Genomic DNA, 23623 nt, shown 5'->3' on the forward strand with positions numbered 1-23623 from the left:
GTTTATTGCAGCACTATTCACAATAGCAAAAACACGGAACCAGTTGTGCTGCCCATTGAAACTGGACTGGATTTTTAAAAATGTGGTACATATACATGATGGAAAACTATGCAGCCATAAAGAAGCACAAAATTATGGACTTCACAACAACATGGATGGACTTAGAGTCGATCATACTCAGTGATCTATCACAGAAACAAAGAACTGAGTACCATATGTTCTCACTCATAAGCAGACCCTAAACATTTACTATAATATAATAAGAAAGGGATTGGGACCCAATGTAGTGGCTCAAGCCTGTAATCCCAGCACTTTGGAAAGCCAAGGTGAGGGGATTGCCTGAGCCCACAGGCTCGAGAACAGCCTGGGCAACTTGGCAAGACCTCATCTCTACAATTTAAAAAAAAAAAAAAATAGCCAGGCGTGGTAGCACACACCTATAGTTCCAGCTACTTGGAAGACTGAGGCAAAAGGATTGCTTGAGCCCAGCAGTTCAACCCTGGAGTGACCGTGATGATGCCACTGCACTCCAGCCTGGGCGACGGAGTGAGACTCCAACTCAAAAAAAAAAAAAAAATGGGATTGGCAGTAGCTGGAAACTGCCAGGGGAGGGGTGGGGCATATAACATCAAAAAGGGTACCTGATCTCAAACCGGGCAAAGTGGGGAACAAAGGGAGGCCCAAATTTTACCTGTACAATGATCACTTGAATACCTAGTCCTGAACTGTACCCTACATCTTTAAAATAAAATAGAATGTTTAAGAAAGAGTTGCCTGCTCTCAAGGGTCGTACATCTTGGAGGGGAGGGAAGCAGGGTCATCACCGGCCCCCGTGTGGTAAGAGCAGAGCCTGAGATCTGGACACAGCGATGAGGAACCTAAGTCAAGTGGGCTTGGAATGGCCATATCCACTCATTCACTAGCATTTGTAGGCTGCCTTGTTTCGCTCCACAAATCGGGGAACATGAACAAAGAATGAGACTCAGTTCCTTGCCCTCAAGGAGCTCAATAAATAAAGGACTCAAAAGTCCTTGCCCTCAAGGACTACAAATAAATCACTACACAGACAAATAAATCACCACACTACAAATAAATCACTACACAGAGGCTGTACAAGGTGCAGAGGAAAGCAGAGTGGAGCAGAGAGCAGTGACTCTTTCTTGGGGGAATCCAGGAAGGCTGAAGGAGCTCTATCCTTGAACTAGCTTCAGAAGATACATCAAAGTTTGTCCAGGAGAGGAGGGAAGAACATTCCAGGCAGAGGGACTGACGTGCGTGGAGGCACCGAGACATGAGTGGACAAGGTGTGCTCAGCAAACGCTGGGGGCTTTGTCTGGCTCAATGCAAACAGCCAGGCTGGGAGGTGGGTGACGGGCCATGGGTTTGGAGGGGTTGGCAGGCCCCAGCTCCCACAGGGCAATGCGTCATGTGCTGAGCAACTCAGACTTGACCCTCCTGTAGCGGGGTGGCAAGGATAGGATTTTAAACAGGAAAGAAGTATGGTCATTTTGAACTAGTGACTCTGGCAACTGTGCAGAGAATGGGTCAGAGCTGGACAGACTGAAGGTGGGGAGAGACCAGTTGGAAAACGCTTGTACTCGTCAGAGCAAGAAGCAAAGAGATGCAATGTGGGTACGGTGGGGAAGAGTTGTAGGGACAACCTTGAGAAGTACTTGGGATGAGGACTTGAGAGGATTGTCTGGGCCGTTTCCCGGAAAGGGAGACCCAGGCTGTGGCTTGAGTGGGTTCTGGGCACCATAGCTGAGCATGAGAATGGGATGGGCAGTGGGTGCAAGAGAGAACAACCAAAAGGTATATCCTTGGCAAAGGCACCAAACCAAAGGACCGGCTTAAGCATCACATCCAGACAGAGAGGCAAGTACCTGTCCCCAAGCCATGAATTTGCAGTGGACAACAAGTAAGACGCATGGATTCCATGACGGACTGCAAGGAAGAGCAGGTAGTGCCCAGGAAGGGTCTCTTTGTCAGGGTGGAAAGATGGAGAGGGCCTTTTATACACACTGGGAGGGTCCCTGTCTGTGATTTAGAGGAGGATGCTGAGGGTATCAAGCCTGTTCTGACGGGGGCTGGAGACTGATGGGAGTGAAGGGCGGTGCGATAAGGGAAGGTTAAGAATCACTGGTGTGTGCCCGGCTTTCTGTAGGCAGTTGGATAATAAGACCGAAGCCAGATTTGGAAGTCAACAAGAGGAGGTGGATGAAGCTGTGGGTTTTGATGAGGTGACATCGGAGCAGTGCTCAGAGAGTAAGTGGCTAAGGACAGAGGCCTGGGGGGACATGAAGCATTTAAGGAATGGATGGAGACAGGGAGTGAGAAAAAAAAGTAGCAGGGACTGAGTCCCAAAAGCCAGAGTGGTGGGCTTCCAGGGGGACAGCAGTGACACCACAGAGTGGCCTGGGGCCCAAGGAGCATATCCTGCTCAGTTTCTTACTGACCTGGTGACCTTCAGGGATTGGCACAACCTCTGCCTCCCTGTTCTCGTCTGTGAAATGGGATAATCGTGCCATCCTCAGAAGGTTGTCGAGAGGCTTGATGGCACCTAGAAAGGCGTAGGCACTCATAATTGTCGGGAGTCAGGGCAGGAAGCCCTTGATCAGGGTGGATTCCCTCGGTGTGGACGCTCAAGGAAGCTTTGCCAAAACCGTTCATAATCTGAACCCAGCCACAGCCTAGCTACAGAGACAGCCTGACCCTGCGTCCTCACATCATTAAAAGTCTGCCTGTACTTGGAGCAGCGCTTTTTCTTGAAGGTTCCTGGTTCCCTCACCTGTGTCCCCTCCATGAGACGATCCGATTACCTCTAATGTCCTCGTTCCACCTGGCTTCTCTTTCGTCATCTCTAATGACGCTGTCTTCTGCTGCAGAGAAGCTGACAGAGCCTCTCAGCAAACAAATGGAGCATTCTCTGCTCCAGTGGGTCGTTATTAGGATTTAACAAGAGCAAATTAATTAAGGGCTTTGGCACCAACAAAAACATTTCTTGTTTTACTCCACAGACTTAAGAGATTGGCCATCAAAGTCATCTCTGCAAAAATGAAAACCTCTTCCTCATCGTATTTGTTTTGTGCTTGTGAGTGGAATGGGGTCAGGGGAAGGAAAGGAAGGAAAGTCCTCCCAAAGCTTTAAAACAGTGAAATATGATAATTAACAAAATGACAGGGGAAAAATTTTTCTTAAAGCTTTCTCTGTGTGTGGTCCCCTGAGGTTTTTTCCCCCAGTGATTTAGAGACGCCTGGCCCCTGTCCTCTGAGATAAAGGGATTTAAATCTCATTTTTATAGCAAGTGGGCAGGGAGTGGGGGTAGCAGGATGGTACTAACATTTCTTTCAAATCTAATTTTAATTCACATTAGCTGCAAAACATTGTGTGCCACAAACATTCTTCCCTCCTTCTGGCTGGAAATGAACCCACCTGTCAAACCTTTTAAATTCCCTGCTTAGGAAACAGTGAGCGCTTGGGGGGAAGCAGCCTGGGGTCGTTGAAGAGATGAGGAAGCAGATGGGGGTCTGAAGGCCCGAATAGCCACCGAAGGCTTCTGTGGTCGTAGGCGCGTTACTCCCTCTATCTACAACTGGCTTCCTCATCTACAAAATGAGAGGGTTGAACTGGACAACCGCCTTGGTCTTTCCTGGTCTGACACCCCAGGATTATGAAGTCACCTGTATTGTGAGAAGACGTCAGGGCTCTCATGGAGCTGACGCTCGTGGCCATTTGGGGTCCCTAGTAATGTCAGGCTGCACAAACAACGGGCACGACGAGCGTCAGCTGCAGACACGAGCAAGAGGATGCTTATCCCGTCCTGGGACCTGCACGTGGCTTATCAAGTTTTCTGGATTCCCCATTAGGTGTTGCCCACCCATCGGGGCTTCCTGTGTGGCCACCTGTCTCCACAGCTGAGCTGCCGGATGCTCAGAGATGGAGATGACCGATTTAGAAGCCGATGCGCCAGGGGAGCCTTGTCCCCTTCCAAGGAGACCCCTTGGGAGGCCCTTCACACATTCCAGTGGTGCTGACGAAGCTTAGAATATTTTAGGAATATCCCTTGGGAGCTGTCTTTGGCACAGAACAGATTCAGGAGTGGCCTGTCTGTTGGCAGGGGGTGTGTGGCCAGAAATAGTCCAAATCTGATAAATAAGGTGCATGCACACTCCACCTCGTGGACTTTGAGGACAACGTGAAACATGCCAGTCAGCTACGAACTTCTTTTCTATGTGGCCCCAGACCTAGTGCTGAAGGGATATTAGTTGGGGTAACTTGAGCAGATTTTTTTTTTTTTTTTTTTTAGTTGGAGTCACTCTGTCGCCCAGACGGGAGTGCAGGGGCCACTCCCGGCCACCACAACCTCGACCTGCTGGGCTCCGGCGATCCTTCCGCCTCAGCCTTCCAAGTAGCTGGAACTACAGGCACGCGCTACCATGCCCGGCTAATTTTTTGATTTATGGTAGAGATGAGGTCTCGCCAAGTTGCCCAGGCGGGTCTCGAACCCGCAGGCTCAGGCAATCCAGTCACCTCGGCCTCCCAAAGCGCAGGATTACAGGTTGAGCCACTGAGCCCGGCCGATACTCCTTTCTTAAATGTTGGCTTGACTCATGTTCACATTCAGCACTAGTCGCCTGGTTACACTTGGGTGCAAAAAGCTAAAGGATGTAATTCCTCCTCCGTGGCAACTCTCTCCGGTGGATTTTCGGTGGACCGTTAGCCATCTGTCACAGAAGGCCAATCCCTCTGAGAAATTTCCAGAAATATTCTCAGGATAGTGCAATAGGAGAAGATGCCCCCAATTCCTTGGAATTTTAAAAGACAACCTCAAATTAGATATAGATAAAAGTGTTGACATGTTTGCTTAAATAAGCGACTTCTGCAACTTTATAATAACTTTTGTGCAGGGCAGGCTGGCCACGCCTGTGAGAAGCATGGTGCTGTGCCCCTAGAGAATATTGGGCATGTCGAGGCATTGCCAACCTGGCATCTCCCAGCAGGACCCCTGGGACCTACCCAAAGTACTTGGCTATATTCATTTATTTCCCACACTTGCATGATATAAGCTTTAGTTCAAAGTCTTAACAGGCTGGGCCTTGTGGGATCGAATCTGGAAGGTCAGTGTTTGGCAATGGTGCGATTTCAGGGTGAGACACAGGTCTCTCCTAACAGAAGTCGCCTCACAGGGTGACCCTCACAGGTTGCCTCTCACAGGCCTCACCTCACAGGCCTCCTCCCATCCAGGTCTCCCCTCAAAGATCTCGCCTCAGTTTTCCCCTCACAGATTGCCCGTCAAAAGTCTCGCCTCACAAGTGTCCCCTCCAGGTCTCCCCAACAGGTCTCCCCTCACAGGTCTCCCCTCACAGGTCTCCCGTGCAGGTGTTCCCCTCACAGGCCTCACCTTACAGGTCCCCTCGCAGGGGTCTTGCCTCACAGAGCTTACCTCACGGCAGTCTGACAATGGGGACTTTGGGGCGGGGGAGAATGCCCTCTTGGCACTCCTGGAGGCTCTTGGTGGCAGGAGAGGAGACGCAGTGGATGGCTCTTCTCCACATGTGTAGAACCCGTGTCTCTAGGGTGTGTTTCAGCTCTAGCACGCGATTCACCGGTAGACAGTGACTTGGCCTTTGGATTAGGAAGAACAGGAAGTAGGAGACGAAACAGCAGCTGCTTGCGTTGGGGACGGGGTGAGCTATGAAGGAGGAAGAGATGTGAGTGGGCTTTTTCTGTGTTGTGTAATCTCTCCCACAACAATCAATATCATGTGGCACTGAGTGTGACGTGTGTGCCAGGCACAGTGCCAGGCATCGGTACACAGGACTCATGAGTTACCTTGTTTAGCCTCATAACAACCCTAAGAGGAAGAGGATATTGACCCCAGTTGACTGAGGAGAAAACCTTCCCAAAGAGAATGTGTAATAACCACTGGTGAGTTCACCACAAATTATAGTCCAAAGATATTTGGGTCCAAGAAAGGAAAATCCGTTTCTTTAGTTGCCTTGTATATGCCTTTCACACCTGGAAGTAGAGTGTTTTTCAAAATAGCATATAGCTCTTTTTTGGGTCAAAGTGTAGAGTCCTTCGTGAGGCCATGAATAGGGCCAAACCCCATATTCTAGGCAGTGCTGCTGCCAGAAATGTTCTCAGTTAGGATAGCTCAATAGGAGAAAATGCCCCCCGTTCCTTGGGATTTTAAAAGACAACCTCTAGGCCGGGCGTGGTGGCTCAAGCCTGTAATCCCAGCACTTTGGGAGGCTGAGGCGAGAGGATTGCCTGAGCCCAGGGGTTCGAGACCAGCCTGGGCAACTTGGTGAGACCTTGCCTCTATAATAAATCAAAAAGTTAGCTGGGCGTGGTGGCGTGCCCCTGTGGTTCCAGCTGCTTGGAAGACTGAGGTGGAAGGATCACCTGAACCCAGCAGGTCAAGGCTGCAGTGGCTGTGAGCATGCAACTGTACTCCAGCCTGGGCGACAGAGTGAGACTCCGACTCGAAAAAATAAGTAAATAAAATTTAAAAATAAATAAGAGACAACCTCTAGTTAGATATAGATAGAAATGTTGACATGTTTGCTTAAATAAGCTTTTTTTGCAACTTTGTGATAGCTTTTGTGCAGGGTAGGCTGGCCATACCTGTGAGAAACATGGTGCCGTGCCCCTGGAGAATACTGGGGAGGTTGTGGCGTTGCCAACCTGGCACCTCCCAGCAGCACCCCTGGAACCCATCCAGAATCGCTGGCTATGCTCATTTCTTTCCCACACTCACCTGGTATGTGCTTTTGTCTGGTTCTTAGCAGGGCCGGCCCTTGCGGGGTCCACATACAGGCAGCCTCAACTGAGGCTCCTTAGAAATGCAGATTCTCGGGCCTCCCCCCAGACCTACTGAGCCGGTAGGTCTCTGGGCTTGTGGCCTGGGAATCTGTGTTTTAACGAGCTCTCCAGGTGACTCTGATGCACATTAAAGTGTGAAAAGCACCATTCTCAGGTTGTCGGCGACTTTTATGTCCCTTAAGCCAGGGCACTCTCTGGGGTGGGGCGGGGCTGGGGAGGAGGATTCTGACAACCTGGGGGGCCTACAGCTGTTTGGGGACGAGGAGCCCCCCGGAAGGTGAAGAGACAGCAAAAGGATGGAGTTGGCAATTCTTCTGGAACTGGATATCCCACAAAGTCAGCCCAGGGTCGTGTGCACTGTGGGTGGTTACTAGCTAACCTGTGGCCTGCATTGGTGGATCACACCTGTATTCCCAGCACTTTGGGCCAAGGAGATAGGATAGCTTGGGGTCAGGAGTTGGAAATCAGCCTGGGCAACATAGCGAGACTTTATAGCTACCAAGAAAAAAAAAATAAATTAAAAAATTAGCTGAGTGTGGTGGCACATGCCTGTAGTTCCAGCTACTTGGAAGGCTGAGGCGGAAGGATTGCTGGAGCCCAGCAGGCGAGGCTGGGATGGCCGTGAGTGTACCACTGCACTCTAGCCTGGGCAACAGAGTGAGACTCCAACTCAAAAAAAAAAAAAAAAAAAAATTTAAAACCCAGAGAGCAGCTTCATCAGAACATTTCGGGTTTCTGATTTTACCGTGTCCCCTAATATCCTGTTTTATCTCCTCCTACTTCTCTCCCTCCCTTCCTCCACAGCCTTCTCACCTCCTGATCGAATCCAGTCTCCTTCTCTATCCGCTGCCTTTTTTCACCTCTGTTCCTTCTTTCCCATCTCTTCAGCCTTGCCCATGTCACCTGCCCCCCCCATCCCCCCCTGTTTTTGGCACTCTGAGCCCCACCCATCCCCCCCTGTTTTTGGCACTCTGCCACCCAAGGAATCAATAAGTAATTTGTAGAGCACGAAGCAGAGGGAAGGCTGAGAAGAGCGGATCTGAATGAGCTCGTCTGTGCGTTTCCCACTTTTGCCAAACAAGCATTATCGAGAAAAACAGGTGCACCTTCCTCCCCTTCAGCCACCTATCCATTAAAATGGTTTAATTACTTCCTGAACACGAGACAGTTAGATAATTGGAAGGCTGCGTTCAGACCTCAAATTTAAGCCACCCTCTTCAATCAGGCTAAAACTGTCTGATCAAGAAGCTAATTAAGAATCCAGTGTAGTGGTCCTTACTGGAAAGAGAGTTTGGGGCTTCAGAAGATCCTGCTTCTCTCGCCCCAGGCCCCTCCTCCTCCTCCAGCCCCAGGCCCCGAGGTTTCCATAGGTTTTCTCCAAACGCTTCGGGTGCTGTGTGGACCGTGGTAGCGGCTGGAGACTCAGCCAGGCCCGGTCCTCGCCCTCGAGGGGCTTACGGTCTGGAGAAAATAATAGCAATGTTCAAACAAGGCTTGTGGATTAACCGGACCCATGAACGGCTCAGTGCCCAGGGTGCTCGGGTACATTCAACAGGTTGACAGAAACGATGGGTGTTGATGCGTGTGGGAGAAGATGAGAGTGGGACAGAAGGGAAGTCTTGTCTGGAATCTGTCAGGCCAGACCAGAGGGGCCCCAGGCGATCCTTGGGAGATTTGTGAACCCCTCGGATGATAAGCGCTATTGGGGTGTCGGTTGGTCTCTTCCAGAGGGATGGTCCTTCCTCTCCATTAGATCCTCAAAGGGAGGTGACCCGAACAAAGGGCTGGAAACCCCTGAGACTCAGTCTGTCTGCCAGCGAACCCTTGAAGACTTGTTGAGCAAAATGCGATCTCAGAAGCTGCTGGAGCACTTGAGGGAGAAACGGCCGGGGGCAGCTCCAGCCCCTAGTGGGATGGTGTGTTGCAGACGGAAGAGGCTTCGAGGTGTTCCCACCCAGTCCCTTTGCTTGGCGTTCAGGTGGCTGGGGTGACTCACCGTGGTTTGCTTCTGTGTGTCGGCCCCTCCCCTGGATTCTTGACTGCCGTGGGACAGAGCCCCTCGTGGCTTCCTCCCCAGTCACCTCGTCACCAATGCCAGGCCCTACCTCTCCCCCCTCCGCCCATCAACTCTTTCCTGTTTTGCTGGTCCTTTCACCTGCCCCATCTTCCACGGTGCCCTCTGGACCTCCTGGTCTGTCCTATCAGCCTTGTCCCTGCGTGTTCCCTTCATCTTCCCTAATCGAGGCATGGCTGTCTCCTGAGAACATTGTTTCCCTCATGCTGACTCTGGTGGTGGCTGTTCTTTCTCCCACAGGCCACATCCTGCGGGACCTGGAGGGGGGTCCGTGTCCCTCCTGTGCTCATCACCCCTGCTAACCTCTCTCCCTCCATCCGTCAGAGACCCGGCCCCTCTGAGGTGCATGCTGTCTGTCTTGACCCCCTTTTCTTGATGCTGTTGACTCCTGACACCGTCCTCACCTTCCCCGGCAGGGGACGTTATCAGTTAGGATATGATATTAATTTTAGTTTTTATTTTTATTCATTAAACATTAGCTTATAGTATCTTATGAACTGTATTTCAAGATAGGAAAGGTGACATTAAAATATGTGTGTTCAAGATACCTGCACACGTATGTGTGTTGCAGCTCTATTCACAATAGCAAAAACATGGCACCAGCCATGTTGCCCATCGAAGCTGGACCGGATTAAAAAAATGTGGCACATAGACACAATGAAATATTATGCAGCCACAAAGAAGGACAGACATATGGACTTTGCAGCAACTTGGATGGATTTAGAGTTGATCATACTAAGTGATTTATCACAGAAACAAAGAACAGCGTGCCATATGTCCTCACTCATAAGCGGACCTTGAACAATTATAATACTATAAGAAAGCGATTGGCAGTAGTGGGAAACAGTCGGGGGTTGGGGGGGTGGAATTGGTAGTTGAGGGAAACTGCTAGAGGAGGGAGAGGCATACCTCATCATCAAGGGTACCTGCATAATCAACGTTTGTATACCTAACCCTGAATTGTACTGAACATCTTTATAATAAAAAAAATAAAATAAAATATATTTGTTATATAAAAAAGGACGTTTGGTCTGATCGCATTGAGGATGGCTGATGCAGCTATTTCATCCAGCACTCTGGTCTCTGCTCCAAAGATCCTTTCTTCCAGCCCACAAGTGGTCACTCCCTAGACTCACCATCACCAGTAACCACACCGCTTCCAAAATCTGGATTTAAACATCCCACCCTCTAACCATCCCTCCCCAGTCTTTGTAATTCAGACTCCAGCATTCCTCCAGTCTCACAGAGACTTCCTGGCATTGACTGTCACTTTCCATTTTTCATTATTCTGTATGCCTTTTGTGTTCACCCTTCCTCTCCAACCTAGGCTCCATGGCCCAGTATGATAACCAATCCTTTGCAAGCACACATAATTCCCATGTCCGCTTGCCTGGAAAAACACTCTACATTAGTTAAACCCAACTTTCTTCTTATTCCACATATCCACCTGAGCAAGCAGTTTGAAGCTGCAGAGAAAAGTCACACAACCAATGACTAGACTCACTTCAGACTCACGGCCATGAGTCTCAAATGGACACTCAACAGAGTGAGACAATTCCACCATGTCTCCCTTGCAAATTCACACTCCTACTTTCCAAGATAATTATCTCCCACCTTCTTCTCTCTCCACCAGTCTTTAACACTTCCTCTCTTATCCTTTCTATCTTAGCTGATGACTGCATGGGAGAAAAAGAGGCGCTTAGATGTGAACTATCTGTCTTTCCCACTATCGTTTCATTTTTGTCTCCACTCATACCCACCAAACCATCGGTCCTTTTCCAGTTGACTTGAGCTGACCTCTCCGCAGCCTTTAAAAGAGCTATCACTCCCTTTCTTGAAACACATCCTTCTCTAGACTTCTAGGTCTCCACACTTGCTGGTCCTGCATGTACTCATTGGTCACTTCTTCAGAGTCTTCTTTGCTGACTCTACCACCACCAAAGCCTCTAACCATTTGAAGCCCAGGTCTCTGCCACTGGCCCTCTTCTCTCCCCAGGAGACCCCAGCCATTCCCAAGTCTTCAAATTCCACCGCTACGCCGATGACTTCTGTCTCCAGGCCAGACTTCTCCCTCCCTCAGCTTCAGACTCCTCTGTCCAACTACCCGCCTGCCCCTTCCAGTTAGGTTTCTGTCAGACATCTTTCTTTTTTTTTTTTTACTGTATGTTTTTTATTTTAAAGTTGTGGGGTACAGTGAAGGGTTAGGTATACAAATATTCATTGTGTGGGTACCCTTGTTGATGAGGTGTGCCCCCCCTTCCCCAGGCAGATTTTGACTACTGTCAATCCCACCTCCCCATTTCTCCTCCCCACTACTGTTTCCCACTACTGTCAATCCTTTTCTTATATAGTATTATGGTAGTTGTTCAAGGTCCACTTATGAGTGAGAACATGACATCTTTCACCATGACCAAAACATAACACTGTGATAGTTGGTGGTTAGTAGTAACTAGTAGTTATAACTAGTAATCACTGTGATGGCCCCGACGACATCCAGGTCCTAAGCCCGGAACCTGTTAATGTTACCTTATATGGAAAAAGAGATGATGTGATTAATTTAAGGAGCTCGAAATGGGGACATTATCCTGAATTATCCAGGTGGGCCCTAAATGTTACCACAAGTGTTCTCATAAGGGGGCAGAGGGAGATTTGAAGACAGAAGAGTAGTAGGAGATGTGAGAACAGAAGAGAGGGGTTGGAGTGATATCAGAAAAAGGCAAAAATTGCAGGCAATTTCTAGAAGCTGAAAAAGGCAAGGAAACAGATTCTCCCCTCAAAGCCTCCAGAAAGAACCGACAGGTGCACTGCTGACACACGTCAGCCCAGTGAGATTGATTTTAGACTTCTGATCTCCAGAACTGTAAGAGAAATGTGTGTTTTTGTTTTGTTTTGTTTTGTTTTTGAGTTGGAGTCTCACTGTCACCCAGACTGGAGTGCAGTGGCCATTCCCAGCCACCGCAGCCTCGACCTGCTGGGCTCTGGCGATCCTTCCGCCTCAGCCTTCCAAGTAGCTGGAACTACAGGCGCGCGCTACCACGCCCGGCTCATTTTGATTTATTATAGAGATGAGGTCTCACCAAGTTGCCCAGGCTGGTCTCAAACCCGCGGGCTCAGGCAGTCCACTCACCTCAGCCTCCCAAAGGCATGAGACTACAGGCTGAGCCACTGAGCCCGGCAATGTGTGTTGTTTTAAGCCACTATATGCGGTTACATCAGCAATAGGAAATGAATCCAGTCACCACCACCATCACCACAAAAATCCATGCCTAGCACTGATGCCATCCACATCAGTGGCACCCCTACTTATCCAACTGCTGAGGCCACAGGCTTCAGAGCTGTCCAGATCTTTCTCTTCACTCCCAGCCACCTGTCAGCAAGTCTTCAGATCTGCCCCCAACATACCTAGGACGCCAGCGATCTCTCACTGCTCTGCCACTATGACCCTAGTCACTGCCATTTCCAACTTGAATGATCACAGCACTTCCTGCTTGGTCTTCCCCTGCCACCCTTGTCTTTCTTCAGCTTCTCATTCCCACAGAGCCAGAGTGAGCCTTCTGAGGGGTTCATCAGATCACATCATTCCCCCACCAAAACCGATCTTACTCGGGATAAAATACAAATTCCTAGCCATAGCCTACAAGGCCCAACAATCCATCGGCCTCTACCCACCTTATCTTCCTCTACTTCCCACCCATTCACTGTGTTGGCCACACTGAGCTTTGTTCATTCCATTCCCACCTCTGGGCCTTTGCACTTGTGGTTGGTACCACTGGAGTGCTCTCTCTCCAGATCTTTGCACGGATCTCTCTCCTCCTCATCAGTAAAGCCTCAGTTCAAATATCACCTCCTCCAAAAGGCCTTTCCACCACCCTCGCTAAAACAGGACCCTAACACCTGCAGCCAGTGGTTATTTATCCCCTAGTATCTTCCTTACAGCATCTGTCAGCACCTGAAATTGTCTCATTGGTGTGTTGATGTGTCTGTTGTGTGTGTCCATGAGAACGTAAGCTCTCTGAGGGCAGCCCCCTCACTGCAGTATCCCCAGCACTCAGCACACAGTAGGCACACAATGAATATATATTTGCCTTGCTGCCAGGTGTGGCTTGTTTCTGACTCTACCAATGCCTCTGGCAGATATAGCTGCACCAGAGTCCTCTCTCTCAGGGGTGTTTGTATTTCAGTAGCACTGGGCTATTGGTGCAAAGGGTTAACCGGCGGAATCTCAGACATCATCTGGCAGGCCTGGGCCAACTATGACCATGGGGTTTCTTGTATGGTGCCTTTAAAAGCACATGGTTCTTTTAGCATCTGCTAAGCCCTGGGTGCCATGGATACATAATAGAGGGAGGAAAAGATATTTATATTATGCCTCAATGGATGAATTTGGATTTTGTCAAGCCAAGAAGGGGGTGGGGCAAATTGCATGTAGGTTCTCAACTATTTCTTTTTTTTTTTTTTTTTGAGTCGGAGTCTCTCACTCTGTTGCCCAGGCTGGAGTGCAGTGGCACACTCACGGCCACCCCAGTGTCAACCTGCTGGACTCCGACGAGCCTTCCACCTCAGCCTTCAAAGTAATTGGAACTACAGGCGTGTGCTACCACACCCGACTAATTTTTTATTTCACTGTGGAAACGAGGTCTCGCCAAGTTGCCTGGGCTGGTCTCAAACCCGCAGGCTCCTGCCTGGGCCTCCCAAAGTGGTGGGATTGCAGGCTGAGCCACCACACCTGGCCTGTTCTCAACTATTTCACGGTCTCAGTGTGGTGGCCCCTCCACCTTCTGCCTCCTGAAGACTCACTGAGCCTGGGAATCCAGGGATGGCCATCCTGTGCCTCAGAGCTAGAGCCAGCACTGATGCCTGTAGATAAACTCGGGGGGACTGTGGCCTTCTCTTGGTGACCCGCTTCCTCTTACTTGGCCGTTGTTTTCTCCTCTCCCTGCCCAGGTCTCATCATCCACGAGGGACCCTCTGTGTACCGCATCTTTAAACGGTGGCAGGCCGTCAACCAGCAGTGGAAAGTGCTGAACTATGACAAGACAAAAGACCTGGAGGAGCAAAAAGCAGGAGGCAGGACCAACCCTCGGACCTCCTCAGCCACCCAGGCCAATATCCCCTCGGAGGAGGAGGAGGCAGCGGGCACCCCTGCCCCTGAGCAGGGCTCTGCCCGGTCTGCCAGTCACCCCTCAGGCCCTCTGTCCCATCACCACTGTGCTTACACCATCCTGCACATCCTGAGTCACTTGAGACCTCATGAACAGCGGAGCACCCCGGGCGGCAGCCGAGAGCTTGTCATGAGAGTCACGACAGTGTGAAAAGAAGCTACCTGGGAGGAAGGCAGTGGCCGTGGCCGTGGCCGTGGCCGAAGGGGCCGGGGAGCGGGGGTGGGGAGGCATGGCGGCACCCACAGGCCGGCGCAGGGAGCAGGCAGATGGTGGGGGGCCTGGAGGGAGCCCTGGGGCCGGGTCAGAGCGGGAGTGAGGCTGGCACCAGGTGCGACTTTGCGATTTCCAGCCAGTGTCATTCTGCATGACAACGGCCACAAAAACCAACACAGAGTCAGGCGACCAAGTGCAATACAGACCGAACCTAGCCTGAGAGAACAAAGCCACCCTGATGCCCCCACAGGCGAGGCACCAGAGAGAGAGGCTGCAGAAGGGTGAAACCCATATGTGACTGGTGGTGGTGCCAAGGTCAAGGGGCCAGAGGAAAGCCTCTGCGGCCTGCTCTGTTCCAACCTTGAGTTTGTTTTTGTTTCTCCCTGGGCCGCCAGGGGAGGGGGAGGGGCGGGTGTGGGCTGGCAGGGACACGCACAGCTGTTGGGACCTCTGGGCTCACCCGGGTGGGCAGGACTGGCTGACCCAGAGGGCTGTGGGGACGTGGGATGGTGGGGAGATGGGATGGTGCAGGGAGGGAGACGTTGGTGCGAATGGCCGGGGGAGGGTGTGTCTCCTTCCCGAAGGACCTTCCAAACTGGAACTCCCCATTCCCGGGGAGTTCAGAGAGGGCTTGGGTTTGGAGATGGGTGTCTTTCTGTGCCCTTGTTACTTTATTTTATGGTGATTTGGCTCAAAGTTGTTTACAGGACACACACATGCACACACGCACACGCTAGAGAAAAGTCCAGATTTCCGGTGGGTATCTCAAGCACAGTTCTGCTGCTGTGGCATCAGCCTTGGAAACGGCCGATCCGGGAACGACTTTCCCAACTACCCAACCCCACCTGTGGCCAGAACACGCTCAAGTGCCATGCCCCCTCCTGCCTTGGGCACACGCAAGGTTCAGTCCCCCCGCGGCAGGGCACCCCTCCCCAACCCAGGATCTCCCAGGAGAGCGGCTGCAGTGGTCTAGAGGAACATGGCCAGCGTGTCCCAAGGGGTGGGGTGGAGACCAACCTCAGTATTTCTTGCTCCTTGGGAGCCTCCCTGAGAGGCAGTCAGGCTAATGCTCAGTGCTTCGTGCTCCCTGGTCATTCCCGGGCAGCCAGGGAGGATCAGGTCCCCGGAGCCCACCTGCTCGCTCCCGGCCCCCTGCCGGGGAAGGCCACTGGGTGGTCACCTGCAGAGTTCTGGTTGTCATTGCACAATGGCCGCGTCATCCGTGGGTATTCAAAGGACACTGTCGAGTACTTTTTTAAACTAGTTTTTAGGGTTTTTTAAAACTCTCTGTTGTTTGTAATATTCTCTTAAGAGCTTGAAAATAAAACTTCTTTCCCTACCATGAGTGTCCCTTTCCATATGTGAGTTTTTCCTTCCTCTTCCCTGTTCTCCCTCCACGACGTCACCTATCTTCTTTCTCGCTGTCTGCTCTGCTTCTCCATGGAAAGAGGTCAAGTGCATTTTCATTTCTCCTTGGAGAGTACAGGTGGGCAGGGCAGACAGGATGTTCCCTTCGGCGTGCATGCGTGTGCACATGTGTGTGTGTGGCCTCTTGGCTTCCTAGTGGACAGCATCCTTCAGTCCCAAACCCTCCCAAGGGTTCAGCCCAGGAATCCTAGAAGCAGAGACCATTGGTGCTGGGAGAAAGCTTGGGGCACTCCATCCCTTGGGGTCATTTTACAGAAGCTGGGGGAGCCACAGGAGAGGGGTGTTAAGATATTGTTCCCCTGACAGTTTTCCTTTGAATTTCAGAGAACAGTGCCCAAGTTAAGGTCCCCTGAGAGAGCTTGGATATATTCCAAGGCAGCAGGGATGATCTTTTTTCCCTTCAACTCGACCTGGTTGTCCCTCCTTGGGGCTGGCAGTGAGTCAGGCAATGCCATCAGTGGGGTATACACAGGCTTGTACGATTCAGAGGGCTAGAAGAGACCTAATAATTGGGGAGACACCAAGGACCACATACAAGGAAAACATACAAACAGCATACAGTGTTGCACAACAATACTGTGTAAGTAAGCCTTGTAGAGTAAGGGTGTCTATTTCAGTGCACTCTAGGGACCAGCCATTCAGTTTAGTTAAATATTTATGGACACTATAGATGTGTTACATAGCCTATCTATTTTCAAAAAAGTAGTAAAGAACCGGCCTGGTGGCTCATGACTGGTCCCAGCTACTCAGGAGGTTGAGGTGGGAGGATTCCTTGAGCCCAGGAGTTCAAAGTTCAAGTCCAGCCTGGACAACATAGTGAGACCTCATTTCTTTTCTTTTCTTTCTTTTTTTTTTTTGAGTTGGAGTCTCACTCTGTCGCCCAGACTGGAGTGCAGTGGCTGCTCCCGGCCACCACAGCCTCGACCTGCTGGGCTCCGGCGATCCTTCCGCCTCAGCTTTTCAAGTAGCTGGAACTACGGGCGCGCGCTACCACGCCCGGCTAGTTTTTGATTTATTGTAGAGATGAGGTCTTACCAAGTTGCCCAGGCGGGTCTCGAACCCGCGGGCTCAGGCAATCCACTCACCTCAGCCTCCCAAGACGCGGGATTACAGGCTGAGCCACCGAGCCCGGCTGAGACCTCATTTCTTAAAAAAAAAAAAAAAAGGTGGGGGGGGCATTAGAATACAACAAAATATGCATATCTGCAAAATTACATTGCCTATCATGTCGTGTTATCTTTCTGTGGTGGTCCCCGGGGCACTTCAGAATCTTGCAGTCATTCGGGGGTCACAATGAGAAGTAGCCCAGAGAAATTGCTAGTACATCGTCCATGAGTGTGGCTCATGTATGGAACTAGGCTAGCCTCTAAAGTTCTTACTATGTGTAAGGTACCAAATTAAATGCTTTATAATACCAACAGCCAGATGAGGTAAATACTATCATGATCCACATCTCGCAGATGCAGTGAACACTTGAAATAACTCGCCCAGAGTCACCAGCCAGGACTCCCAGATGACCTGGCGTTGATTGATCATGACCACCCCATCACATTTCGTCAAGACAATCAGCACTCATTTAAGGGAAATCTGGGGCCAAGTCAGACAGAGGTTAGGATGGCAGAGATCTACAGGAAGCTTTGAAGGTTGAGAAGATTGAGGCTAAATAAAAATAAACTATTTCTGCCCCCTTCAGAAAAAAAGCGGAGTTTATCTAACAGCCAGTTCTTGCAGTTATCCAGAGAATTTCCTGGTTGAATAAAGCCTGTATAATAGTTAGTTATATTTGGGAACAAGGGAATTTTGAAATAGAAATAGTTGAACCATATTTTTATGGGCAAAGGACCAGGTTCCAAAAGGGTTTCAGAGACTCTTCTCAAAGAAAAAAACAAAAAGGCAAAAGGTTATCCTGGGCCGGGCTGGGTGACTCAGCCTGTAATCCCAGCATTTTGGGTGGCTGAGGGGAGTGGATTGCCTGAGCCTGAGGGTTCAAGACCAAACCTGGCAACTTGGCGAGACCTCATCTCTACAATAAATCCAAAATTAGCCAGGGATGGTAGCACGTGCTTGTAGTTCCAGCTACTTGGAAGGCTGAGGTGGACGGATCGTTGGAGCCCAGCAGGTCGAGGCTGCAGTGGCCAGGAGCATGCCACCGCACTCCAGTCTGGGTGACAGAATGAGACTCCAACTCAAAAAAAGAAAAAGAGAAAAAAAAGGGTGTCCTATTGGTGATTAGATTTTTGGCCCCGGTTCCAAGCAAGTGGCAAAGACTGTCAGGGTGGAATTTCTACTCAGTTCATAGCATTTAGGAGGACTCCATGAATATGAAGGGAACTCAAAAAACCATAATTATCTTTTGGGGGTCAGGCCCCTTTTAGTACAGGCTTCCCCCACTAAGAACCCGTCGGCAGCAGTGTACCGGCTAGCATTGTTGTGAGAGGCTATGTCCAGCTTCGGTGAACTTTTTTTTTTTTGAGATTCTTTTAAGCGCTTGCCCATTTCAAGATGGGTGATTTACCAGCACACCTGCCCACACCACACTGAGTGTTCAGCAGGTTTTGGCTGAAAACGGTATGACCCCTGTGCCCTACCCTTCCTATTCACCCCACTTGCCCCAAGTGACTTTCTTTTGTTTCCTGATGAAAAAAGTCCGCAAGGGAAATGCTTTTGCTGATGTGGAAGAAGTAAAACAAAACAAAACAAAAACCAGCAGAGGCACTAAAAGGCATCAAAATGGAGGAGTTCAAAAACTGTTTTCAGCCGTGGAAAAAGCATCTCGATAGGTATAGTGCATCAAACGGATAGCACTTTGAAGGAGACTGAAACTTAAACATGCAAGAATAAATACACAATTTTTAATAAATAAATTGGTTTTGGGGGGGTTCCCGCCTCCTATGAGGCCTTGTCCCTGTCTCTCAGGAAAATCAGATCTGTCGCCATCTTGGGGCACAGAAACTCCAAAATCACATAACGTATTCATTCGGTCTCCATGAGATGATTTACTGCTAGTCCTTGCTTTGCCCATGAGATCCAGATGTATAGCAGAGGGTAGGGGCATGGCTTGATTTGACAATAACCCATTTCGAAGGGTGGTGACGCGCTTTGTAAGCAGAATTCATTGTATTGTGCAGCTGAAAGGGCAGTGAGGTGGGAGAGAGAAGTACGTTCTGCATTGTTTCTCGCTATTGTTTCTCAAATTATCCCACTTCGTGGTAGTAAGTGATCACAGATGATTTCACCTCCGAGGGTCTGATCCTCCAGCAGTGATGGAGTTGTCCTAACACCTTCTCCCCCTGCCTCCTCACCCACTCTGAGGGGCGGCTCCAATGAAATACGGGAACTGGGAGGTGCTTGCGGGTGCTGTGGACAGCTGGGTGACACACCTTAGATCTAAGCCTGGGGTCTGGACGGCACCGGGTTGGGGGCCGGCTACTTAACAGAGCACTTGCTATTTCCCCCATCGATCCTTTTTTCTCTTATGCTGCCCCCGCCATATCCCCCCCTACTCCTCACCTAGCCCATCACAGACCACGAATCCGCTGGCGAAATTTCTTCCTGCCCAAGTCCACCGCTTGAGAGACGTCAATGTTGCCCTGGCTTGCAACCATTGGTCATTGAGGTGAGTCTCTCTTCTTTCAATGTGGTACCCAAAACACATCCCAAAACAGCTCATCATCACACTCAGGACAAACCCAAGAGTTCAGTAGATGTTTAGGGATGTTGAGGAAGTGTGGCCTGGGGTTATGGAAGAAAAGAGAAGCAGTCTCGTGTCTGTGCTCCTGCCCTCCTAATTTTTGAGAAACAAAAGTCCTAAACACAGAACAACCTCAGTATCCCTGGTGTCGGGCAAAATTGGTAGTTCTAAACTCTGAGGCCCGGTAGCAGGGAAAGTGAGGTGCCTGGTGCAATCGGTCCTGAGGGACCCTCTCCCACAAAGTGGGCAGTCCACTAAATGAAAGAGCAGGATGAGCCGGGCTCAGTGGCTCAGCCTGTAATCCCAGCGCTTTGGGAGGCTGAGGTGAGTGGATTGCCTGAGCCCGCGGGTTCGAGACCCGCCTGGGCAACTTGGCGAGACCTCATCTCTACAATAAATCAACAATCAGCTGGGCGTGGTAGTGCACGCCTGTAGTTCCAGCTACTTGGAAGGCTGAGGCGGAAGGATCACTAGAGCCCAGCAGGTCGAGGCTGTGGTGGCCGGGAGCGGCCACTGCACTCCAGTCTGGGCGACAGAGTGAGACTCCAACTCAAAACAAAAACAAAAACAAAAAAACTCTATGCTAAGCCCAAATGTTGTACCTAATTCTTCTCCCTTGATTTTCCATCCCACCTTAAATGGTGTCACTTACAGTTGTGGATAACATAGCTTAACTGCAAATTTGAAGGCAACTTGAAGTTTATTCACGTAGAAACCCACAGTAAGAAACTGCCATGTGGAAGGTTCTTGCCAGGTACGCATCTCTAATGTAAATTAGATATAAGAAACTTCAAGCATCTCATTGTCTGGTTACTAGACTCTAGTAAGAAGCTGAGCGTTTCTCATCAGAAATTTTTCTCATGCAAGAGCCTGGCAAGCTTACTCTTATTATCTGTAAATAAGCCAGCTTACGGTATTTCCTCTCCTGGGGAATTTGCATTTTTAAGAGGAGATAATTCTTAAGCAAGAGGAGTAACTCTGTAAGTGATGGAGTTTCAATCATCCCCAAGCAGGTGAGAGTTGTATTGTGTTCTTTTAGCCAGGAGAACCACAGCCATGAATGTGCATTTGACATGCAAACACACATATAGGAAGACATAAACACAGAGGGTGAATAACAAACAGATCCCCCAGAAATGACACCGAGCCATGGCCTGTTGACTGAGCAGTCCTTTTCCGCAGGAGAATCAAGACATCTGGGTAACAGATGGAGAGGGACAGGAAGGAGTCTACCTCTGTTAGGTCCTCTGAGCTCTGTAATGTCACTTGGTTTGAGCAGCCCCTTTTGTCCAGAAATTGGAGTTGGGATAGCACCACTTCTGTCCCAGGCAGTGGCCATCCCAAGGGGTGACTTGGAACCCTTTGATCCTCCAACCCAGGATGCTGTGTCGCTTTCAAGAAGAGGTGTAAGGCCGGGCAAGGTGGCTTGAGCCTGTAATCCCAGCACTTGGGGAGGCTGAGGTGAGAGGATTGCCTGAGCTCAGTGGGTTCAAGACCAGCCTGGGCAACTTGGTGAGACCTCGTCTCTATAATAAATCAAAAAATTAGCCAGGCATGGTAGCGCGCACCTGTAGTTCCAGCTACTTGGAAGGCTGAGGCAGAAGGATCGCCTAAGCCCAGCAGGTCGAGGCTGTGGTGGCCGAGAGTATGCCACTGCAGTCCAGCCTGGGCATCAGACTCTCACTCTGACTCAAAAAAGAAGAAGAAGAAGAAGAAGAAGAGACGGAGAAATGATGGAGCTATTACTGCCTGGGCATACTGAGTGTGTGCACTTGCCTAGTGACTCTTGGTGACATGATTGTAAGACCTCGTCCCTTCCCCAAAAGCTTCAAGACTGAGGCATTAGCTCACATTGTCCACAACACCCGTTGCTTTTGTCTACCCAGCACACAGTGACCTTCTTTTCCTTAGGAAACCCATACCATGTGGTTTTGGTAGGGCTGAACCCCTAAAACCACTCCAGCCATAGCAGTGTGATCATCAAAGTCACTTACTTCTCTGTCCACAGGGATTGGTTCAGAAATGAGCATATGTCCAAAGCCAGCCCACCTTCTCCCCGGGATGTTTCCACCAGAGCTAGTGAGATGCACAGTTTTCCCCGACCCCACTAAGGTTGCTAGCTGGAAGTCTGTGAGTCAGGAAAATGAAAGATTCCGTTTTCTGCCACGTGGAAAGCAACTATCTTCAGAATAAGGTCAAGTAGAGACACGCACAGCCAAGCTCAGGAGAGAGATGCTTCTCTCTCACAGACCCACCCGTGACTGAGCCAGTTTCTCCTTGAGATTTCCCAGGACATTAACCAATACATTTCATTTTTGCTTACATGAGTCTAAGCTAAATTATGGTCACTTGCAGCACCTACCTCCCCCCTCACAAAAAAAAAAAAAAAAATCCACTACGAATACAAAGGTTTTCATATATCTCTGTGCCAAAGCTCTGTGTTAAATCCATGGTATGCTGGTTGGGGGAACAAAGAACTGTAACGGGTTGCCTTTCTTTCCTATCCAGTAGGGGCTTACGTTTGCATAGTGACAGCATTTGCAACTGATATTCTCCCTTAATCCTCTTTATGAATCTGTTCAAAGTTTTCAAGTGATTAAACAGAAAGATAATATGCACAGACATACAAAAAGAGTGTTCTTTTAAACAGTGTCTTTAAAATGTTTTCTTTGGATGATATCAGGTGAAACAGCGAAGGGACCTAAGATCAGACAGACCTATGATCAGAACTCTGATTTAAGGGCCTAGGAAGGGGCAGGGTTCAGGTATGAGGCTTTCAGGATATAGAACTCAGAGTGGATATTGGGAGGCAAAGCTGAGAGCAAGACCTTGATCCACTGGCCAAAGGCAAACGGGTTCTCCATTATTCCTGGCATTGACCATGACAAAGCCCCCCATCCAAGTGTCCCCTCACTGCTCCTGTTATTGTTCTAACTGGATTGACTGTAAGAATGGGGACCTATGGAAGCAACCAGAACCAGTTTGGAATCTTTGGTGCATGAGGGGTAAGTCATTTCATTGTTTTGGTCTCTGGTTTTCTCGTCTTTAAAACAAAGATAATCGGCCGGGCTCAGTGGCTCAGCCTGTAATCCCAATGCTTTGGGAGGCTGAGGTGAGTGAATTGCCTGAGCCTGAGGGTTCGAGACCCGCCTGGGCACCTTGGTGAGACCTCGTCTCTACAATAAATAAAAAAATTAGCTGGGCATGGTAGCACATGCCTGTAGTTCCAGCTACTTGGAAGGCTGAGGTGGAAGGGTTGCCTGAGCCCAGCGGGTCGAGGCTTCAGTGGCTGTAAGCACGCCACTGCACTCCAGCCTGGGTGACAGAGTGAGACTCTGACTCAAAAAAAAAATAAAAATAAAAAGCACAAAGTTAAATCAAAGCAAAAATGCATACGTGGCACCAAGATTCTGTTCCATTTATGTTGTTCTTCAGCTACAAGTAACATACACAACAAGCAGAAGCTTCAGCAGTTAAAGGTGTATTTTCTTTTTATAATGACATGTCCAGAGTGGGTGGCTGCTAGCATTGGTCCAGTTGCTGGGGGATGCCACTAGCAACCCAGGCTCTTTCCGTCCGTCTGCTCTGGCATCCTTAGCATGTTGATTTGCCACCTGTGGCTGTAACCTCATATTCTTAAGAGGATACTGCAGCTCAAAGCAGGAAAGTGAGGAGAAAGGGTGGCCCCAGGCACACCCTCCTTTATTTCAGGAAATGTTAAAGCTTTCCCAGAACCCAATTTCTACTCCTAGCTGCTTCCACATGCCACACTCTGGCCAGAAATGTGTCAGAGAGCCGCCCTTGGCTGCAGGAAGGGCTGGGAAAGTGATTATGTACCCTTTTCAGCTCCTACTGTGGAATACACCAAGGGAACAGGAGATGGGATTGGATGCTGAATGGGTCAGCTAAGGGCTCTTACCTGGCGGTAAGAGTGTTCATCAGTGTGCTGTTTTTAAGCACCGTTTGAGTTTTATTCCCACATAACCTTCAAATGGGGTTCCATTTCTATATATATAGTTTTTATTTTAAAGCTGTGGGGTACAAATTCAGGATTAGATATACAAGTAGACATTATGCATGTAAAGCTTGGGCCTCCCTTTGGTGCCCATTTGCCTGGTTTGAGATCAGGCACCCTTATTGATGTTATGTGCCCCCCCACCGACCCCAGCAGTGCCAATTCCTTTCTTTTCTTTTTTTTTTTTTTTTGAGTTGGAGTCTCACTCTGTC

The 23623-nt window shown here is 49.6% G+C and overlaps 1 protein-coding gene across 1 annotated transcript in view; it reads left to right on the forward strand.

Moving 5' to 3' along the window:
* MARCH4 (membrane associated ring-CH-type finger 4) overlaps positions 1-14464 on the forward strand; it is a 116984-nt gene extending 102520 nt beyond the window's left edge. Inside the window, exon 9 of the mRNA XM_008055556.2 lies at positions 13847-14464. Within this exon, the coding sequence (XP_008053747.1) occupies positions 13847-14214 (368 nt within the window). The 3' untranslated portion in view covers positions 14215-14464. The remainder of the gene's footprint in view (positions 1-13846) is intronic.
* Positions 14465-23623: the final 9159 nt, after the last annotated feature.

The sequence above is a fragment of the Carlito syrichta genome, unplaced genomic scaffold, assembly GCF_000164805.1.
Source record: "Carlito syrichta isolate Samal-C Ts95f unplaced genomic scaffold, Tarsius_syrichta-2.0.1 Scaffold301884, whole genome shotgun sequence".
In the NCBI taxonomy this organism is placed as follows: domain Eukaryota; kingdom Metazoa; phylum Chordata; class Mammalia; order Primates; family Tarsiidae; genus Carlito; species Carlito syrichta.